Genomic DNA, 22,214 nt, shown 5'->3' with positions numbered 1-22,214 from the left:
TGGTGTCCCGGATGCTAGCCCAGCAGCTAACAGCGTTACCTCCAGCCACAGCTCCGGTGAACAGGAATTTCTTTTTGTGACGTTTGATAAAATTCCAGGCGGAAGAAAACATCCTCGGAGAGACTCGCGGACCGGAAGTGCGGAAACTCTGCGTCCTTTTCCGAACTTCCCACGAACTATCTGACGGACATGTTCGCTAGTTAGCATCTGCTACATGCTAGCTGTCAGAAGAAACAGGATGACGCAGGTTCCGGTTGAACATTTCAGAATAAAAAAAGTGATTTAGCTTAAATGTTTGTCCCCAAAATCCTCATCGAACCATAAATACCAATTTTGTAAACATAAAGAAGTGTTAGTGTTAAACATGTAACAATTTACAAGCATTTTAAAATAAGGTAATTCCAACTGTTCTTTCTTTTCTGCAACTGAATCTGAATAAAGTCTGAATGTGAACATTAATTAACTGGAGTGAAAGAAGAAAAAACAAGAGTTAACAGCTGTTTAAAATAGTGAGTTATTATCATACTATCAGTCAGTAAAATTAATACTACATTTTTTTTATTTTTAAAGAGGTATCTGTTGTATATGTGTCATATATTTGTGTATTTATTAAAGTCACATGAGAAAAAAATGTTTTACCACTAATGTATAGACAGAGATCAAAGTTAAGACATATACCAAATATATACAAAACGTATTAAAGCTCTAAATATGGTGTATACTAAAAATAGAACAGAAATCATTTCAAGTGTTATTAAGGAGTATTTTTAATTGCATTGTTAGTTATTTGTTTAAGCAGTTAATAAGTGCCACAAATATAATTATTATTCAAACTTTAAATCTTTTTTAAACTAAAATACCATCGATATTAATGTTGATTATAAATAAACGTGTGAACTTCACTGAGTTATGCTTTTAATTTATAGGAATTATTCTCACACTTCCTGTTTTCATTTTATATCGAGGTTCGACTGCTCATGTCTGAAGGCGGAAGTGGTGCATCCAATATTATCTTCCCCCTCCTGCGTGGTCCCTGTGCTGCTCGTGAGCTACAACGTGTTTTCATTTTACTCAAGTTAAGAAGAATCAGTTGTAGTAACAGTTGCAGTAATAGTTGTAGTTTCAGTAGTATAAGTACATGTAGTAGTATCTGTTGCCATGGGAACGCAGACAGGAAGTGAAGCTGTGGCTTTTTATCCGAGTGATGAAGAAATTGAGAAGTGGATGTTCAACGCGTTCAAGATGGTGCGTAAAATAAATACTCATCTATAAATAATAATGATTCATTTATCAATAATCTATTAATATTTAGGCATTTTCAATATCAGACATCAACGAAAAATATATGTTCAAATACAGTTATTATTCTCGAAGGTCTTTTCTTTGAGCTGAGTGAGAATACGAGTTTTAAAGTGTTTAAAACAACATGTTTATGAACAATGTGTTAATCAGTGATGATGTGTTCGACTCGAGGAGCCGCGACGACAGCCAATCAGAAACCTGGACTCTGTTTTTAAAATAAATTATTATCACGTAAATATCATAACAATAGTAATAATGATAACTTTAATCATAGAGAACTTTTCACAATGTAAATTACAAAGTGCTTTAGAAGAGCAGCAGAATCAAACAGCCACAGGAGCTGAGTTCATCACGTGATCTCCGGCTGTAACAATATTCACGATGAAATAAAACATGTTGAATCTTTAAGAGTTCAAATTGATTGAATAGTAGAAGTATTCCAGAGAAGATACAGACCTGCTGGTTCCATGTGTGTGTGTGTGTGTGTGTGTGTGTGTGTGTGTGTGTGTGTGTGTGTGTGTCTTCAGGCCAGAGATGCTCTGCAGAACGGAGAGGTTCCTGTGGGATGTCTCCTGGTCCACGAGCAGCAGGTGGTCGGGCGAGGACGCAACGAGGTCAACCAGAGCAAGAACGTACGGAATCACAATCAGAATTCTTTTTATTGCCACGTATATTTGCATATATTGGAAATTGCCACGGTGTGGTTGGTGCACTGTACATAAAAACAAAACAACAATATATACAGTAAGAAAATCTAGAGCGTGGTTTTGACTGTATGAGAGTTTGTGTTGATGTTGTCACTAACATGTGATTATGTGTGTGTTTGTGTGTGTGTGTGTTTGTGTGTTGGGGGGGGGGGGTTTCCCAGGCGACGCGTCACGCTGAGCTTGTCGCTCTGGACCAGCTCCTGGACTGGTGTCGCCATAGCAACCTGGATGTGAGGAGCGTGTGCGAGCGAACGGCGTTGTACGTCACCGTGGAGCCGTGCATCATGTGTGCGTCGGCCCTGCGCCTGCTCAGTATCCTCCCAGTGTGTGTCTGTGTGTGTGAGTGTGTGTGTGAGTGAGTGTGTGTGTTGTTCCTTCACTGTGTGTTAGATATCCCTGTGGTTGTGTACGGCTGCAGGAACGACAGGTTCGGAGGCTGCGGTTCGGTTCTGGACGTCTCCTCCGCAGACTTACCTCAAACTGGGACCACGTTCAAGGTGTGTGTCTGTGTGTGTGTGTGTGTCTGTGTGTGTGTGTGTGTCTGTGTGTGTGTAGCGTGTTGTGTATGTAACTGTGTATCTTGTGTGTTCAGTGTGTCTCAGGTCACAGAGCAGAAGAAGCTGTTGAGATGTTGAAGACTTTCTACAAACAGGAAAATCCAAACGGTGATTAGAACTTCTTCTTCTTCTTCTTCTTCTTCTTCTTCTTCTTCTTCTTCTTCTTCTTCTTCTTCTTCTTCTTCTTCTTCTCTCTTTTTTATCATCTGATCAGAAACGCTTCTTTTCTCTTCCCTCCTTTATTTAATTATTCTTTCTTTTCTGTTGTTCTTTTAACTTTTCCTACATCAGCTGTACTTTATTTTCCTTTTCTATAATTACTCTGTTTTAATTTTATTCCATTTTCTTTCCACACCTTCTTCTCTTCTTTTTATCTTCCTTTCTTTAACAGTCTTTTACTTTCTGTCTGTTTCAGCCCCTAAACCTAAACCCAGGACGGACTGAGGCGCCTTTCAGACACAGGACTTGTAGATTATCTTGTATTATACTTTTTATATCTTTGTAATTTAATAAATTGTTTTATAAATAATGTTGTTTGTTTTGCTGCCTGTCAGTCAATCTGCCAGCAGGGGGCGCTGTAGGTCAACTAACCACACGGTGTCCCAATCAGAAATGAAATAAATAAATCTGAACGTGTAAAATATCAGAAACTAAAACTGTGTCGAACATGGGATTAAAACAAAAATATGAAAATGATCAAATAAAATGTGTGCGTTCGTATTTTTCACACACGGTCTAATGGTTGACGTTTCTCTTTCGCTTCTTTTCTTTCAATTTGCTTTATTACATTTTCCTTCCTGAATCCTATCCTTCTTCATCCCTTCCTCCCTTTTCTTTTCCTCCCTCCCTTTCTTCCCACAATGCCTCCTCATGATTGTGTCCCTCCCTCTTTTCTTCACCTCCTTGTCTCTCCTCCATCGTTTCTTCATTCTTTGTTCTTTCAATTTCACACCATATCTTACCTTCCTCCTTCCTAGCTTTCTGTTACTAGTTTCATCTTTTATCTTCCCTCCTTGTGAAATTCGCTCTCCTCCGTCTCAAAGATGAATTCATCATATTTCCCATCAGTCGCTTCTTCTTCAGAACGTTTCACACAATAAATTGTTTAGAGGCGTTTTATTCTTTTTTTATTTGATGTGATTATTTATCTGGAACACGAGTCGGCGTCCGGCTCCTCGTTAGCATGTAGATCTATGGTAATAGATTCAGAGCCGAATATTCCTGAACGTTTTAATGCGTCACCTCAGAGCTGACTTGTTAATGAAGAGACCACAAACACACACACACAGACATACACTCACACAGACAGACACACACTCACACACACACACGCTCTCTCTCACACACACACAGGGGTGCAGAGTCAGTTGCTGAGCGCTAATGAACAGGGTGTGTTGTGTCAGACTCTTGTTTCCAAACTGACAGTGAGAGGAGCCGAGGACTCACACACACACACACACAGACACACACACACAGTCCATCACTTTGTAAATAGCTGTGTAATATCATCAGATGTCATTTTGTGTAAACGAGAGAGAACTGTGCCAGAAAAATGAAGAAGTTTCTTTGCATTTATTAAAACAGCAGACGACCTGAGAGAGAGGGGGAGGGCGCTTGTTTCTGTTCCAGGAGGAAGCAGACGGGGGGAGTTTGTCTTGACAGGAAGTGTTGCACAGACATGTTAATATTTTTTTTTAGATCCAAAATAGAAAGAGACATCTGGTGAAAACCTTCAGCTTCACGTCTCAGATTATTACTGAAGGAGAAAACCAGTAGATTCTGGTTTCACTGGTTTTCTGTTGAAACTCATGAAGATGGTTCGGATCAATCTGTAGATATTTGTTATTGTTTTCAGGAGATAAAAGATCTTTCGTGTTTACATCCTGAAATGTTCAGATGTTTCAGCCTCTGTCGGAGAAATTATTCTTCTTTATCGTCACTTCTGGTTACAGAAAACCCAAGATGGCGATGGACAAAAAAATCAAACAGCAGCTTACGTCCCTTCTCTAGACATCATGAGCTTTAATTGAACACTGCAATCGCCATGGTAACTTATGTCAGTTCTGCTGAACCAATTAGAGCCAATTAGTCTAAGTGGACACGTTACAAGGTGATTGAACATTTAGGAGAAGTTTTCTGTGATTATCTTTGCTGACGCTTCAAGATAAACATCCAGAGCAGCTTCCACCTGCTCGTCTGTGTCTGTGTCTGTGTGTGTGTGTGTGTCTGTGTGTGTCTGTGTGTCACTCGGGGGTTCGAACCCGATCACATGTCAGACTTCACTCAGAATCAGGAGATTTTGAACCCAACTTTATTAACTCACATGAAATGACAGGATGAATAATGAAGTTCGACACATTATGGATGTTCAGTGGTTTCATTGTAGCTTCTGATGGGATTCATTCACATTGTTTAATAGTTTGTACGAGAAGATGACAACACAGTGTGTGTGTGTGTGTGTGTGTGGTACATGTGAAATGTAGATGTTCAGTCCTTCACAAAACAAAAATCAAATGCAAAACCAAACCAGAAAAGATGGCCGTTCATCGCTTTTTCTCTTTTTACATTTAACAAATTTGTTTCCGTCTTTTCTTTATGGTTGTTGTCATGGATACAGTTCAAAGGTGAAATGGTCACGTCCACCTCCAGAGAGGTCGCTTGTTTTCTTTCCTGGGCTGTCCTGGACGGGCGGAGCACGACTCGTCCTCTCCGGTCCGACCCAGGGGTCGAGGATCACTCACCTTTGACCTTTACTGGGAGGAGAGAGAGGAGAGTGAACACGTGGAGCAGCTTTCTGAACCATGAATCTTATCTATAGCAGAGTTTCTATTCTACCAGGGAAAACGTGAGATTCCGTCGTGAAAGTCGTTGTAGTTCATTCATAGTTGTGTGTCATGTGTAGTACTTGTGTGTGTTTCTGTTGCTGTGTGTGTTGTGTACCTGTGTGCGACTGGTCCCAGATGTAGCTGTTGAGGATTTCTCCGAGAACGTAGAAGATGCAGATCACCGACGTCATGACGCTGAAGAAGACGACTCGGGCCAGCGGAGCGATGCGTTCCAGCACCGGGTAAACCCACACCCCCGTGACCTGGTGCACCCAGCAGGTCCTGGAGGGGGGGACGGAGGGGGGGGCGGTTACTGAACAGGGCTCATTTCAACCACACTTCAGTAAATAAACCCTAAACTAATCTAGAAAAGTACAATCAGGGTTATTTAACGATCAGAACCTGGTATTTACTCCCTGAGGGTTCAACGGGTTTTAAAGGTAAACGTTCGGTACCAGAGGATGTATCCGACGCCGAAGCAGCAAACTGCCGCCAAGCCCCAAAGCCTTCTGGGATACCGATGCTTGGTGGTCCGCATCTCGATGATGATGAAGGGAAGAACGGTGGTGTGCTGAGAGGAAGCCGGAGGGAGAGAAGAAAGAAAATATAGATTCTCAGACAAAATCTAAATAAATACATCAAAATCTCAGCATTGACTTCAAGCGATACTGTATTTGTCCACTGGGGGGCACTCACACTCAAAACAAAGACAGACAGCAGGCGAGAATGTCTCTGCAGAGTCCAGACCTCTTACCTCATTTGCACTGTGGAGGAGCACAGCTGTGTGTGTGTGTGTGTGTGTGTGTGTGTGTGTGTGTGTGTGTGTGTGTGTGTGTGTGTGTGTGTGTGTGTGTGTGTTGCTCGTGCTCGTCATGTTGAAGTGAGAAAAACAACGACTGGGATCCTGCAGGTGTGAAGTGGTTCAGTTTGATGCTGTGAGATTCAGACAGTTTGACTCAAAGCTGCTTGTTAAACAGGATTCTATTTTAACTATTTCAAGTGTCAGTTCTTTCATATCAACTTTTAGTATTTAGTAAATTCTGATCATTTAGAGTAAAATAGTCAAATAAAGCAGCGGATGTGTTGACGTCCAACTAACGGCAGCTCACACACACCACTGGTCCCGGTGGGTTGATTCCTGGTTTAAAGGTGAACGGTGGAAGTTTTTCACACGTCTTGGTTTCTCTCAAATCTTTGGTCTAAACTTTGTGTCAGAAGAATAACATTTTGAAAATAGATCCCGCTGGAAATCCTGTGAATGTTGAAGCAGAAAGATTCAAACCACAGGAGGCGACCAGAGTGTCAAGACTTTACTTTGACCCGTCAGGTTCCAAGAGGCCGAGCTCCGAGGGTTCAGACTAACATCAGGACAGAACCGCTCGCTCTCTCCTGGGGTCTTAAATTATAGGTTTACCTCCCGTCACACACACACAGACACACACAGACACACACAGACACACACAGACACACACGTCCTGAAGCTGCAGTTGTACCCAGGGTGCCTCAGTGGAATTCCAGTCTCGTGTTTAAGTTTAGTCTCTTCTGAGAGGAGTCGCCTCTCGTAAATAATAGTCCGTCTATTTTCTGTGTCCCTCTCTCTCTATTTTTATATCTAGGTCTCTCTCTCTCTCTCTCTCTCTCTGTCTCCCTCTCTCCCTCTCGGTCTCTCTCTGTCTCCCTCTCGGTGGTTTTTGTGGTCTCGCTCGAGAAGCCATCGTTCTGCCTCTGTGGAAAATCCCCCCTCGTCCACAAACAGCGGTGGTTGGTTCCTCTGGTCTCGGGCTAAAAACAGGACAAACCATTTCACACTGAGAGGCACAGCAGGGGGCCGGCGGGTCACATGGCCGAGGGCGGGGTCACGGGGTCAAACAACCTCCACTGTCATGACTGATGGGATGTAGACGCCCTGGGACGGACCTGAGAGCGGTGGCTTCTGATCCAAAAGTCAAATTAAACCAATGAGCTGGAGAAAGTGAGTTAAAACTTCTCAGCTGCATCAGTGCGTGATGTTGAGGAGCTCTTAAGCAAGGCAGCACTTGGATTAAAACCCAGAACTCAGACTTATCAGTGAAAGCTAAATATATAAAACCTGGAGTATCTGCAGCAACTATCATCCAACCAGGTCATAAGATCACCGAGAGGTCAAACTGTCTGGACCCTGGTTTCTGTCACTGTCTCTGGATTTCCTGTGTTGATCCGACTCGGTTTCCATCGCAAAACCTTCGAGATCAGATCACATATTTATCCGAAGTGTGAATCGTCTGCTGCGGAATCGATCTAAACGCACGAGATGTTAAACTCAGGGAACTGAAGCTGCAGTTCGGTCGAGTGAATAACAAGTCTGCAGTTAATCTTCCTCTTGTTCTCTGTCGATGACGCCGCTGGCAAAGCTGCTGAACTCGTTATTAAAATCGTCGTCTTTTTTCTCCCGTTCGCTCGACATCACTCGACCCCTCCCTCCTCCGATGGGAATGGCTGCATGGTTGCCGTGGCAGCCGGGGTAAATAAACAACAGTGATACCATGGAATACCGCAAAATATTTACAAGCGTTGGACGCACACACAGAAAAAATATGTAACACATGCACAAGCTTCCTCACGTTTCAGTCTCTCACACACACACACACACGCAAATTATGTTAGACTTGCACAAACTTCCTCAGAATTTCAGTCTCTCACACACACACACACACAGACACACAAACACACACAGATTGAAAACACGGCCGTTGGTGATGTTCTGGTTGTTTTGGTCCTTGGCGACGGGGCCTTAGCAACCACTCAGCTATTACATCAGCTCCTGGAGAAGAGACACCGAACAGACACACACACGCCGTCTTTGTGTCTTTTTTTTTTTTTCATCTCAGAGTTGTGTTATGGGAACACACAACCAGCCCTTGCGGACAGCGCTCTGGCCGAGGGAAGCTTCATGATATGATTTTGCATATCGCAGACGCAGCGCTGGAACAACGTCAGATTATCGTGCAGCTTGATTTTTGTAACGCACGCACGCGGCTGTTATCAGCGCGTTGGTCGCCGTCTGAAATATGAGATTAAAGCTGCTTCCTCCAGACGGCAAATCAAAGCCAACGCTCCATTAGAACTCAGACGTTTCCCGGCACCAGTGTTGATCAAGATCTGTCAAGTTCTCTACGTGGTTTATGATTCACTGATACGAGTAATGATCTTTACGTGCAGAATTCTACAATATAGATCAATTCAGTGGCTCAGATTCAGCAGCAGGCAGCGACCTCAGAGTCTCTCAATGCATGATCCCAGATTTCCTCCTTATTATTTGCACTATTTCCTGCTGCATTCTCACATGTGCTCATTCAGACGTTACCCAGAGGTTTGACTCGGAGGCTGCAGAGATCAGCTGCAGAGATTTGACGGAGCAGCTGACTCCTCGGGATCATTTCAGGAGAATCTCCAGAGTTCAGAGCAGGTCTGAGATCAGCTCTGTGTATCGATCCACTCACCATGCCGTGGTTCAGCCACTGAGGGATGAAGTTGTCCAGTAGTTTGGGGTAGACCAGCTCCCTGTCGTACAGGTAGAGACCCCAGAACGTAAAGACCACGAACTAAAGAGAGAGAGAAAGAAAAAAACAATTCACATCTGTTGGAAAAACACGAGAAAGGAAGAAACAGCATCGTTAGATCAGTGATAAGAAATACTTCTACTACCCGTCCCTCACATTATTACCTCAGAGGATTACTCACAAACTACAGAACAGATTTCCATGGTTTTTCTTTAACGTTGCTGAAGATCAGACGAACGCAGAAGAAGACGACTCGGCCGAGGTAATAAAATCTGCCGTGGTGATGCAACAAAGCCGAGTGAAATTTGAGGAACTGGAAACTTTCCAGAGGAAGTTTTGCGTACGATGTTTTATTTACGAGACTAAATGAAACTGTGTTCCGATCCCTCTGCTCTGTGGTGGTGGTTCAGTGGTTGGACAACAGGAAGTGGGCGGCTGCCACATCAGGTCCCTGATAGGACAGGAAACATCAGCAGGTGAGACTGTGGCGTTACAAAGATCTCACGGGATTCCACGTGAAGCTGAGACTTTAGAGAAAGAGACAAACCACTGGAGGAAGAACAGAAAAGTCTACAAAGCCAGAAATGGTGATTGGATGATAAACATTCCACCAGTTCCCCACAAACACAGTCATCAAGTTGAGATTTCAGGCCCCGGGTTTGGATCCAGAGCATCTTGATGGTGAAGCTCCTTCTGTCCCACGTGCCCTGAACGCACCATAAGCCAACGGACCTGTGGTCTAATGTATCTGCAGCTTGGAGCCGGGCCAGACCATGTTCTGCAGGACGGGGGTGGAATTACCTGACCGTCATCTGGGTTCCTGCCCGAGGCATCTGAACCAACCCCCCCCCCACTCCCCCCCCCCCCACACCATCATTGTACCCTGACCGGCAAGTTCTCTGCTTTCAACACACACACACACACACTCCATTTTCCATACTGCGGTGGAAAGTACATGCACACACAACACATGAGATAAACCTACATTCCATCCATGTGTACAGCACGCACACACACACACAGACACACACTCCAGTCGGACTGGGTTTCCAGACATTAGCTGTGATGATAATCATGTCTTTTGTGCTGTGTGTAAACTGAACTCTGTGCCCAACGCACGGCTCCATGCCAGCTGACTGCCTCTATAGGCCTGTGTGTGTCTGTGTGTCTGTGTGTGTGTGTCTGTGTGTGTGTCTGTTGTTGTGATCTGACTGGTACTAAGGTTGCTTGGGGCTGTTATCTACCAACTGTGTTTGTGATACGTGTCTGTGGGTGTGAAGTATGCATATTCATGAGTGTGTATGAGTGTGTGTGTGTGTGTGTGTGTGTGTTTTGTGTGCAAACTGAAGATGTGTGTGTGCGGCAGCTGAACTCTTCACAGGACTGAAATGAACTCGACCATCTTTCCATTAGCGAGACACGAAAAACTCGTCTTCTAGCAGTTGATGCACGTTGATGTGTTTTGGGGGCGGAGCTTTGACAAGATCTAAGGTTGTCTCTTTACCCCGGGTGATAGAACACGTCCTGAATGTGTCTCCTGTGATTGGACGTCTCTTCCCTGCCCCTGGACCAGATGATGATGCTTTCACCCAGTTTGAGTTAAAAGACGTGTCCAATCAAAACGGGGTTGTGTGTCTGTGTGAGTCTGCACGAGCGAGACACCTGAGCTGTCCGGTTGTGATTGGATCACTCGAGACGGACGCTGCTATCAGTGGACTCCAAGAGACGCCCGGGTTCTATGTGTTGGCCCCTCTCCCAGTAAGACCAGTGTGTTGTGTGTTGTGTGTTGTGTGTTGTGTGTTGTGTGTTGTGTGTTGTGCTCTTGACCCGGAGGTTTCCTGATCTGCTGTTAATCATTAAACACGTTTGTCTCGCCAGCGTCAACATGAAGAGACATTTTAAAACCGGAAACTAACATTAAGGCCATTTGCCACTAAACATCACCACGGTTAAGAGACTGTAGAAATCTGCTGTCACTTCCCTTCAGAGAGAACAGGGGGGGGGAGAGAGGTGGAAGGAATAGGGGGAAGAGAGAGAGTGAGAAAGAGTGAGAGAGAGAGAGAGCTGATTATACTGCAAACACATTTCCCGAGCCTTTGATTCCTGCAAGCCAGGCTTTTCCTTCCCCAGGCTGTTCTGTGTGTGTGTGTGTGTGTGTCTGTGTGTGTGTGTGTGTCTCTCTTTGTGTGTGTGTCTCTGTGTGTGTGTGTGTGTGTGTGTGTGTGTGTGTGTGTGTGTGTGTGTGTGTGCATCCATCCGCTCACCGCTCCGACAGGGAAGGCCAGCACGGCCATCATCCAGTCCCTCAGGCCAATCAGCTTCCTCAGCTGGCGCTCCTGCTCGCGGCTGCCCCCCCCCCTGGTCAGCAGGCTGGACACGTCGATCAGGACGCACAGGCCGAAGAACACGGCCTGGATCACCTGCAGGGAGGAGGAGGAGGGGGAGGAGGGAGGCGGCTCAGCGGGAAGCGCTAACAGCTGCTTACAGCACTTTCACATGACACACACTTAAAAGAGATGGACAGAGGAGGAGGAGGAAAGAGCTTAGAACGGTAAAAATGTTCAGAGGAAGAGGAGGAGGAGGAGGAAGAGTTCAGAGAGGACGAGAGACATTAAACTGCACCGCCGTTAAAAAGCCTGGATCGCATTTCATGGAGACGCTTCTTTTCTGTTTAAGTCAACTTTCTGTTGGTTAATGTGTTTTTCTGCAGAGTCCACAGTTCAATTAGAATCAAATCCATGATGCTGTTAAGTTAATTCATTTTAGTTGAGTAACAACAGAAGGATGTCGGGACGGTTTGAGATTTAACGTGATCATAAAGTTTACAAATTTCACCAGGAGCCGAGTTTCCTCCTTCATTCCCACTCCTCATCCTGAACTGTTCCAGCTCCTGTGAGAAGATCTGACTGAGAGTCACAGCTTCAACCCCCAGCAACACTATGGTTCAACTCAAACCACTGCATTAATAAACGTATCTGTACTTGAGTTGTAAATGTTAAATCTCCTCAGCTGGTTTATCTGAACGCAGTAAACTCCATATTCATCAGCAGCAGCACCAGGGTTTTTCTTTATGCTTACGACTAAATATCTCCAAAAAGTTACCATCACACATCTCTAATCGTTACTGACACTTCTATAATTATGTCTTCCTAAGAGCTGGGGGGGTTAACAATAAGGCAGGTGTAGAACAAAGCTTGTGTGAAAGTGAAACTCTGGAGCCGTTCGATTCCTCGGAGACAAAACCAGGTCCGTTTCAACCAGAGACTTGAACGTCCACGCTAACTGGACGGTGGAGAAACACCAAAAAAAAAACAGTGCTTCCATCTATGTGTAATGAAACTCTTCCATCAGAATGTTCATGACAGATCTGACCTGATGCCCACACCCTCTATTATGATGATTTGTGTGTGTGTGTGTGTTGCCTCTAGGGTTGCAAAATTCCGGGAATTTTCAAAGTTGGAAACTTTCCATGGGAATTAACAGGAATTAACGGGAATAAACGGGAATATACGGGAATTAACAGGAATTAACGGGAGATGTTGTGGGTAATTTATACTAACTGTATTTACCTTGTCATATACAGACATAAATATAAACATTTTGTTGTGTCATCGGCTGATTTGAGTCCTGAGGAAACTTTGGGCACTTGACTATATGCTTCTGCATCGTTGTGTCATTCTTAACATAGGTCTTTGCACAGTATTTGCAAATGTACACAGCCTTTCCTTCTACATTGGATGAGGTGAAATGTCTCCACACATGAGAGAGTGCACGTGGCATTGTTCTGTAGAATAAGATGAGAAAAAAGTCTGTAAAAAAACACTAATGCAATGCCAGAGATATAAATAGTTAGCCAAACAATTGGAATCGTCTGTAAACATATTTTACAATTGATGGATAAATGAATGGAAACAGGCTAGATGAACAGATGAACAATCCTCAATCATCATGCTAATATATTTCCCCAGTAATATCATGGAAACTTACCTGACTAGTCCTGCACTCTACAGCAGGCCTCAATAGCCCTGCTGTAGAGTGAAGCATGCTGGGAGTTATCTGTGCATGTGATGGAAGAATGCACAGTGGAGGGTTGAAACTCAACGTTCCATACATCTTTAAAATAGAGTTTTGAATGATGTTTTTATTGCTCAGCGTTTAATTTGCATAGTTTTTTTTCAAAATTCCCCAAATTCCCGAGCTTAATATTCCCGTGGAATGTTTCCGGAAAGTTTCCGGAAATTTACCGGAAACTTTCCGCCCCTTTGCAACCCTAGTTGCCTCTTTGAAGACCTATTATCCGTTTTGACAAATCGAAGGCTGCTGCTACGGCTAACGTAGCTTCTCTGCTACATAGATAATGACTTTCTATGAGAAACTGGCTAACGACGAGTGTTTCATCTCCCGAAACCACACACAATTTGTGCACAACTATTTGTCCAATGGATCTAAAGCATGTCTGTGTTTCAATCTGCAGGTTTCATGTTGCACAGATGCTAACACACACACACACACACACACACACACACACACACACAAACACACAGTGATTACGATCCAGATGTTGAAGTGGTGTGTGTTTCCTGGCTGCTGGTGTGTACAGGTCATTAAAAGCACAGTTAACCAGGGGGAGAGGTCTAATGTGGAAAATATGACACGGCTATTTCTCACACACACACACACAATCACACACACACAGAGACACACAAACACACTTTGCCTTTAAACAGACCGGACTTCAAACACCGCTAAAAAAAAAACTATAATAACATGTATTTGCCTTTGGGACTATTATCAATCAGTATTTTATAGAGTCAGTTGTCTTGATGTAAATAATCTGCTGGAATCATTGGGCAAAAATACTTGTAAAAAATAAGTTTAAAGTATTGTGAGTCACATTTAAGCTTTTTAATTATTCATCTGTCACGTTTTCCTTCATATTAGTGGAAAAAACATGTGACTTTTTTAACTTCCTGTAAAATAATTTTAATTTTGGCAAATAACAGGTTTACATAAACAGGCTCCCATTATCTTTCTTCTTCACGGCCAAACTACACGTTTACTCTAAAGTCTTTATCTGTGACCGATTTCCATTTAGTTTGGTGGAAATCAGTTTTGTAGTTTTTGTGTTATCCTGCGAACAAACGGGTGAAAACATTTTGTTGAGAATCTGTCCGCTAACATCTGTCCACTAACATCTGTCCACTAACATCTGTCCACTAACATCTGTCCAGCTTGTCCCGGCTCGGCGTGTGCGACCCTGATGTGTGGACGCACTGTGACTGAACGGCCTCTTTGTGAGCGCTGGTACACAAACATTGTTCAGTATGAATGGAGGCTGTGTGAGTTTGTGTCTATGTGTGCGTTTGTGTTTTCTTCTAATTCGATCCGGTCCTCACAGCGTCCTGAAGTCCGTAATTCAATTGGACTCTAAGTTTACTGTCATGTGGACGAAGGTCCCACTGAAGGTAGTTCCATTAATACGTGAGGTTCAGTAAATAGTGCGATCGAGGATGGAAAGTTATTATTTATAAAACGCAGATTGTTTATTTCCCCATTGCAAAGGGGAGGAGTTTATTCAAGCCATAATATTTTAACCATCCCAGGTAGACTTCTCCTGTAGAAGCAACAAGTCTGAATGATTGCAACTGTGTGTTAAGAGAAACACGATGTATTTGTGAGGTCACGGAGAAGCACTACACTACCCACAATCCTCAGCAGTACTGTCTCGAATTGGTGGAGCTCCCCGTTACCATGGCGATCACCACAGCTGCTCTTCCTCCCAGCTGCAGGTTCATAGAGATCAGGAAACACTGGGACCACGTGGTTTATGGGATGTGTAGTTTCCTCAGTCACATGACTACAGTCAGTCAGTTTTTTTCCAAATTGATTTTGAAATGTTTGATGGTTATGATTCATGCAGCTGTTCTAATTGTTCAGGGGGGGGGGACCGTTAACCTGCAGACACACGTTTCTCTCTCTCCACCACTTCCGGGTTGTGACGCCGCGCTGAGCTCACCGGTGAATCCCGGTGGAGGCTCCGGTACCGACCCCACCCCCCCCTAACCCCCCAGCCCCTCCTCCTCAGTCACTCAACCACCGGAGCGGTGAGGACAGGGGACCGGAAGTGAAGCGCACCGTTTTCAACCTGACGCCCCCCCCCCTCCTCCTCCTCCTCCACACCCACCCTTCCCGGGCTCCACGGAGCTAGCTGCCCACCGGAAGCGAACCCCGGGCGGCTTGTCTCACCAGGTCGATGAAGGTCAGGAACTTCCAGCTGCCTCCGTAGCTCTGGTGCGCCGGCATGTCCAGCGCCTTGTAGTGGCAGAGGATGGAGAAGTAGGACAGGAGGATGGCGACCCGCAGCACCTGCGAGGGGATCAGCGCCATGACGCCGGCGGACAGAGGCTGCTTCCCGGTGTGGCTCCCGCTCTCCTCCCGCCACCTGCGCGACGGTTCAACCGGATGCCGGTGTGTCTCCGCTGCTCCGTCCGGCCACCGCTTCCGGTTGTGGTGATGAAGAGGATGATGAGGATGTCAGGGGGCGGAGTCGGGGGGGCGGGGCTCCAAGCTCCAGGTTTCCATGGACACCAACGTTAACAAGATTAAAACCAGATTAATTTAACCAAGATATGTTTATGCTCAATTAATTAGTCACATACATTATTATTAGTATTAGTATTATTATTAGTATTGTCCTTATTCACAAATCACTATTTGTCTCCTTGGATTTAAAGGGATAGTTCACTGAACATTTTAATTCATTATCTCCTCACCAATATGATCAGATCAGAATCAGAATCAGAATTCTTTTATTTGCCAGGTATGTTTGCACATATAGGAAATTGACTTGGTGTCGTTGGTGCACTGAACATAAAAACAACAATATAAGAAAAACAACAATATATAAGAAATAGAATAAAATAGAATAAAGTAGAGTAGAATAGAATAGAGGGGGGTCTGATCTAATACAGTTAGAGTAAAATGTGACCTATTCTTAAAATATAGAACAAAAACAAAAGGTCTTTCCAATAATAGTCGTATAGTCGTAGTAGTCTTATTGTATATTGTCTTATTGTAAGTCGCTTTGGATAAAAGCGTCAGCTAAATGAAATGTAATGTAATGTAATGTATATCCAAGCAATCAGGTTGTAATCTCAATCTTCCATCACAAACTATGATCCATAATCATTCTCACGATTGTCACATCGGTTTGATGACACCTCAATGAAATCTGACCTTATCATTATATCACATTATTTAGAAATGTGGACATCTTAATTGCATAATAACTTTTTGGGGGTTTTGGAAAGCGTTTTTGCAACATCGCTGTACCAGGTAAGAGTTCTAGGTTTTGCAAAATGTATAAGAATATATATATATATGTTTTCTTACCTCCATAAAAAAACCTGAACTGTGCCAACCAAGCAGCCGTTTAAAATGTAAATGAACTGAATTCAGTCGAGAGAGCAGAGACACGAGAGCTGACGGATTTTATCACATCGAGAAAAGATCCTCAGCGAGCGAAGAAAGGTGATGCTGTTGCCATGGAGACGCAAGTGTCTCACACTGTTCCTGCAATTAACAGGTTTATGGAAATATGGAAGCAGACACACGAGTCTGTCAACATGACTGAGTGCGTTCCTCACATGTTTCAAGGTGTTTACACACAGGGCGGCTGCAGGGATCAAACCTGTGATCGTCAGGGTTACAGGGCCGATACTGTAAGTCTCTTTATGAATATGTTTTTAAAGAAATAATGAATAAAAGATAATTAATTCTGTCCAATGCTGCAGCTCCTCTCTTCAGCCTCTGTCCCGTCTGCTTCACTTCGTAATCTCAAAAATATCCAATTTATTTCTCGTTTGATTTTTAACCTATAATCTGCATCATCACTACTTTCAGACATTCACTAAATTCTGAAATGATCCCAGTGACCCTACAGGACACAGGAAGCTCCGCCTCCTCAACACCAGCCCACAGCGTCATGGTTTTTAAAACCAGTGAAACCAACAGTGCCTGTTTTGTTTGGTTCCTGCACGAGTTCCAACCAGCCAAAATTAATTAAATCACATGAGTGAAGACTCAAGTATCTCTGTGAAGACACTGGACCACAGCTTGAAGCTCCTCTTCCTCTTCCTCTTCCTCGCGGTTGGCCGACGGTGAAATGCTGCAGCAGCTCTACCATCTGGTGAGGAGCACTGGTCAGACTGGTCCGATGGAGATAGCTGAACATCTCCAGCGTGACCTTCTCCTTCTCTTCTCCAGACAAATCAAAGACCAAACAAGTTCTCGTCCTCTTTGGTTTGTGGTTTGGTTCCAGAAACCGAGTCTTCATTTGTTGATGGAAACAATAATTTCACTTCTAGCATTTAATCATTCAACCAGCCATCTCCATGAATATAAAGATGGATGCCATGACTACTCCTAAAAGCCCCCTGGTGGCTGGCTGCAGTATATCATTGACCCTGTCTCCTCATTGTTAGCAGATGGGACATGGACCAAACAAATTTTTTAAATTACACATTAAATAAATGTTTGTCAAAGATGGTTTCTGCATTGGATGAGTGAGAATAGTCTGTTGGCCATATGAGCGGGGGTTTCAAACCCTTAACCCAGTAGATCCAAGAGAATGTGTGAGTGTGTGTGTGTGTGTGTGTGTGTGTGTGTGTGTGTGTGTGTGTGTGTGTGTGTGTGTGTGTGTGTGTGTGTGTGTGTGTGTGTGTGTGTGTGTGAGGGCATGTGTGAAAAGTTTCCAATTGTGGAAATAAGCCTCTACCAGGATGTCAGTTTCCCACTTCATAAAGACACACACACACACACACACACACACACACTGCCAGCTCTTTGGGGTCTCTGTGGCAGCAACACATTTCCTCCTCCTCCTCCTCCTCCTCCTCCTCCTCCTCCTCCTCCTCTTCGTCTCCCTTCTTTCTTCTCCACAATGTTCCATGATGGAAACTGTGCAGACACAGACACAAAGTAGCTGGAGACCTGTAATTATACAGGTTACTCAGCATCATGATTACAATTATACTTTATATAAACGTGTATATTATGATTGTAACATTTAAATATGAGGAAATTATCAATCGAACGATGTAAGTTCCTTTTCTACTTTTAAACATCTGATTTCACCATAACACAAAAAGTAAGTCAATTAAATGTTATTTTTGCTGCTTATGAATAGAATGTGATGAACTGTTATATATCTTATCAGAAACCTGCGATTAGAAACAACTATTAATCAAATCAGGAGTATTTCTGGTGAGAGAACATCTCACAGGTTCCTTTAAAAGCTCAAACTGCTGAGACATGTTTCGGTGTGAATGTGGATGAACCAACATTTCAACTCTTTACGCAACACAACTTGTTGTTAGTTTGTCAGCAGGATTACACAAAAACTACTGAACACATTTCCATGAAACTTGACGAGAACAAAATCATGGAGTCTGCACAAAGCTGGTCATAATAGCAAGTGTCAGTACTGATGCTGACCAGTAGGGGGCAGAGTTTAGCCCCTGAACAACCTGAGTGCTAACAAGGTTGATGGTGTATGTGTGTGTGTGTGCGTGTGTGTGTGTGTGTGTGTGTGCGTGTGCGTGCGTGTGTGTACACGTTTCCTTTCACTCCTTCGAACTGTCTCCTCTCTCTCTCTCACTCTCTCAACCAATCCCCCCCTCCCCACACACACACACAAACACGCAAACACACACACCTCAGAAGATGGAACTGTTATCTCTCAGGTAGTTTGACCTTTATCCTGGAACCTTTATGTAACAGTTGGGCCACACCTCGACACACTGATAACAGCATGTCTGTGTGTCCGTGTACGTGTGTGTGTATGTGTGGGTGTGTGTGGGTGTGTGTGTGTGTGTGTGTGTGGGTTTGTATATGTTAGAATGACACAGTGTCAGTGATTAATGCTGCAGAAAGTGAATCAAAGACCAGGAGATGGAAAGATACACACAAAAAATTGTGTGTCAGACAAACACAACTTGCTCACTTGTCAATCTGTGGTAACTGGGAGTGGTAGCAAAGGGGAGCGGTGTGTGTGTGTGTGTGTGTGTGTGTGTGTGTGTGTGTGTGTGTGTGTATGACTAAGCATTAGTAATCAGTCAGCTGTCACAGAAGTGCTTTGTCTTGCAGAGCGTTACAGTTCGACTCTGGGACAAGAGCCCGAGGCCACCGCTCGGCTGCTTGTGTGTACATATGCATGTGTGTGTGTGTGTGTGTGTGTGTGTGTACATATGCATATGTGTGTGTGTGTCAACCCCTCTGATGTAATGGATTATTCATAACTTCCCGTAGCTACTCAGCAGGTTCCTTGTTCATGGTTGTTTTTCTTTAACACCAGTGAGTGCAAAGCGTGAACAGAGGGTTTGGGCTCCGGTCTGCGACCTCGGAGCGGGTCACATGACTAAACATCGTGGGATTGCGATCGCACTCGTTATTTCACCCGGAGGAGATTGGCTCCAAACTCGCCTCTGTGTCAAAGAGGGGTCGCTGCATGCTAATGCTAAGCAGCATAATTATCTATGAGTCATCCATGTGATGACCTCAGTCTCCTCAAGGCTTCACAAGTCAGTAATATGTATGTAGCAGGATTATCTCTGTGTGTGTGTGTGTGTCTCAGTCCTCGTGTGTAGTAATTGTGTAGAAGTATCTGAATGCATACAGGAATCTGCAGATGTGTATAAACGTGTTGAGATTTGTAGACGTTTGGACAAACCTTCGAATGTGGACACGGACATTAATGGTTGAAAAGTGAAAAGGTTTGACTCCGAGAGCAAAACAGATTATAACACACACAGGTTCTGAATACACATTTGCAGATTCCTGTACACATTTATGAATCTGATCCTGCACATATGGATTCAGATACAGTTACATAACTCTGCCCCACCTACACACACACACACACAATGAGTTTGGACACAAAAACTAAATGCATGTCAGGTCGGAGCTGAACTCTAGTCTAGAGAAAGACTCTAGTCCACAGCCTGAAAGTTTTAATAAAGTGTCTGTCAATGAAAAGTGAATCAAACGATTGTAATATTATTTCTCGATTTTAAGCTTTGCAAGTTTTCTTTCCTCCTGTTCTTATTTTTCAATCCATAAAGATGCTTCAATGCTGAAAACGTGCAGAAATGACATTTACGTATAGAGAAGAAATTTAAGGAACTCCACAAAGTGAAACTGACGCCAGAGCAGCTCTCACGTCGACTTCATCAAAATTACAACTGGCCTGAAAGCACATTATTTAAATTATAGACAGAGTTATAGATATATGACAATTGCTGGTCAAATAGCTTTGTGTGGAAATCACTTCTCTGACTTTGAACAACAACTGAGCAGCTCCGTGCACATTTGACCTCCATGCACAGCTCCTGTCAGGAGAGAGAGCGTCTCTGTGCAGAGCTGCGACCTGCACCCCCCACCCCCCCCTCGTATGAAAAGCAGATGCAGATTCGCTGCATCAGAAGCTGCAGCAGCTCCCGTCGCCATGGTGCTGTGTTGCCACGGTGTCGCCATGGGGACTCCGAGGTCACCGGTGATGAGATCACGTCCCGATGAGCGTCTTATGGGAGACGGCAGACCTTAATTCACTTATGGTGCGGACACACACACAGAGACACACTCACACACACACACACACACACACACACACACACACACACACACACACACACACACACACATACCAAGGATAAGCAGGTCTTTCATTGAGAAGTGTTGCTGCTTGAGGTCAGTGATCTGAACACTCAACTACCTATCTTTATCTATCTCTATCTTTATCTATCTATCTCTATCTCTATCTATCTCTATCTATCTCTATCTTTATCTATCTCTATCTATCTTTATCCATCTATATCTATCTCTATCTTTATCTATCTCTATCTATCTCTATCCATCTTTATCTATCTCTATCTTTATCTATCTATCTCTATCTCTATCTATCTCTATCTATCTCTATCTATCTCTATCTTTATCTATCTCTATCTATCTCTATCCATCTATATCTATCTCTATCTCTATCTCTATCTCTATCTCTATCTATCTCTATCTATCTCTATCTATCTCTATCTATCTATATCTATCTCTATCTATATCTCTATCTATCTTTATCTATCTCTATCTTTATCTATCTCTATCTATCTATCTATTTCTATCTCTATCTCTATCTCTATCTATCTCTATCTATCTCTATCTCTATCTATTTCTATCTCTATCTCTATCTATCTCTATCTATTTATTCATCCCTCTCAGTCCATCCTCTCATCCCACAGTAACCTGGGACATTCCTCAGATACCGAGTCACTACCTGACCTGAGCCGATGGTTTTCTGACTTTACACTTTGCCGCTGCTCTTCAAAGTAAAAGGAACTTCCATGAACTTTGTTGATTGCTTTCCTTGTTCCACAGCTGCAGAGAAAACAAAACATTTTTACCACAGACCATTGAAATTAAATGTTTTATATCAGCTTTAGTTCCCTGTGCAGAGCCTGGAGGAGCTGTTTGATGCACATGTCATCACCTGAATGCAAAGTGCAGTCGGGGCCAGGGAGAGAAACACTAACGCACTCCACTACACAACTTGGAAAAAACCAAGTAGCAGAAAAACTTTTCTCTGGCTCGAGGCCTGGATCTGTTATTTTCATTCCACTGAATCGGTGCCATCTTGGAGTTCAGCTCGTCTCACACATCCACACAATGATCTTATCTCAGAGAAGACTCCAGCAGGAGAATGTCAACATGTGTGGAGCCAGACAGGTGAGAAGGTTCCTCTCTCCGACTGGACTCAGGGAACACGACAGGATCCACAGCACAAGCTCCTGAAATACACTTGATGTGTAAATGTTGTAGTGGCCGTTCCACTCAGTTGCAATTAGGGTGGCAAAGGGGTGGAAAGTTTACGGTAAATTTCCGGAAACTTTCTGGAAACTTTCCACGGGAATATTAAGCACGGGAATTTTGGGAATTTTGAAAAAAAACAAACTACGCAAATTAAACGCTGAGCAATAAAAACATCTTTCAAAACTCTATTTTAAAGATGTATGGAACGTTGAGTTTCAACCCTCCACTGGTCATTCTTCCATCACATGCACAGATAACTCCCAGCATGCTTCACTCTACAGCAGGGCTATTGAGGCCTGCTGTAGAGTGCAGGACTAGTCAGGTAAGTTTCCATGATATTACTGGGAAAATATATTAGCATGCTTATTGAGGATTGTTCATCTGTTCATCTAGACTATTTCCATTCATTTATCCATCAATTGTAAAATA

General features: G+C 43.6%; 3 protein-coding genes across 3 annotated transcripts in view; 1 reads left to right on the top strand and 2 right to left on the bottom strand.

Moving 5' to 3' along the window:
- pex3 (peroxisomal biogenesis factor 3) overlaps window positions 1–218 on the bottom strand; it is a 6,216-nt gene extending 5,998 nt beyond the window's left edge. The window contains exon 1 of the mRNA XM_061091423.1: window positions 40–218. Within this exon, the coding sequence (XP_060947406.1) occupies window positions 40–112 (73 nt within the window). The 5' untranslated portion in view covers window positions 113–218. The remainder of the gene's footprint in view (window positions 1–39) is intronic.
- Window positions 219–1,032: 814 nt separating this feature from the next.
- Window positions 1,033–3,258, top strand: adat2 (adenosine deaminase tRNA specific 2). The gene is made up of 6 exons (XM_061091432.1): window positions 1,033–1,245; window positions 1,830–1,934; window positions 2,171–2,321; window positions 2,400–2,506; window positions 2,602–2,674; window positions 2,982–3,258. Exons 1-6 carry the CDS (start codon window positions 1,159–1,161, stop codon window positions 3,008–3,010), a joined length of 552 nt encoding a protein of 183 aa, XP_060947415.1. The 5' UTR covers window positions 1,033–1,158; the 3' UTR covers window positions 3,011–3,258.
- Window positions 3,259–4,861: 1,603 nt separating this feature from the next.
- aig1 (androgen-induced 1 (H. sapiens)) lies at window positions 4,862–15,439 on the bottom strand. Its single transcript, XM_061091428.1, has 6 exons — window positions 15,177–15,439; window positions 11,195–11,350; window positions 8,871–8,972; window positions 5,847–5,962; window positions 5,507–5,673; window positions 4,862–5,319 (listed from the first exon to the last, which is right to left on the bottom strand). The coding sequence occupies exons 1-6, from the start codon at window positions 15,315–15,317 to the stop codon at window positions 5,300–5,302; spliced, it is 702 nt and encodes a 233-aa protein (XP_060947411.1). The 5' UTR covers window positions 15,318–15,439; the 3' UTR covers window positions 4,862–5,299.
- Between the last annotated feature and the right edge of the window lie 6,775 nt (window positions 15,440–22,214).

This window comes from Limanda limanda, chromosome 18, assembly GCF_963576545.1.
Source record: "Limanda limanda chromosome 18, fLimLim1.1, whole genome shotgun sequence".
Taxonomy (NCBI): Eukaryota; Metazoa; Chordata; class Actinopteri; order Pleuronectiformes; family Pleuronectidae; genus Limanda; species Limanda limanda.
This window is presented reverse-complemented; position numbering and strand designations above follow the sequence as displayed.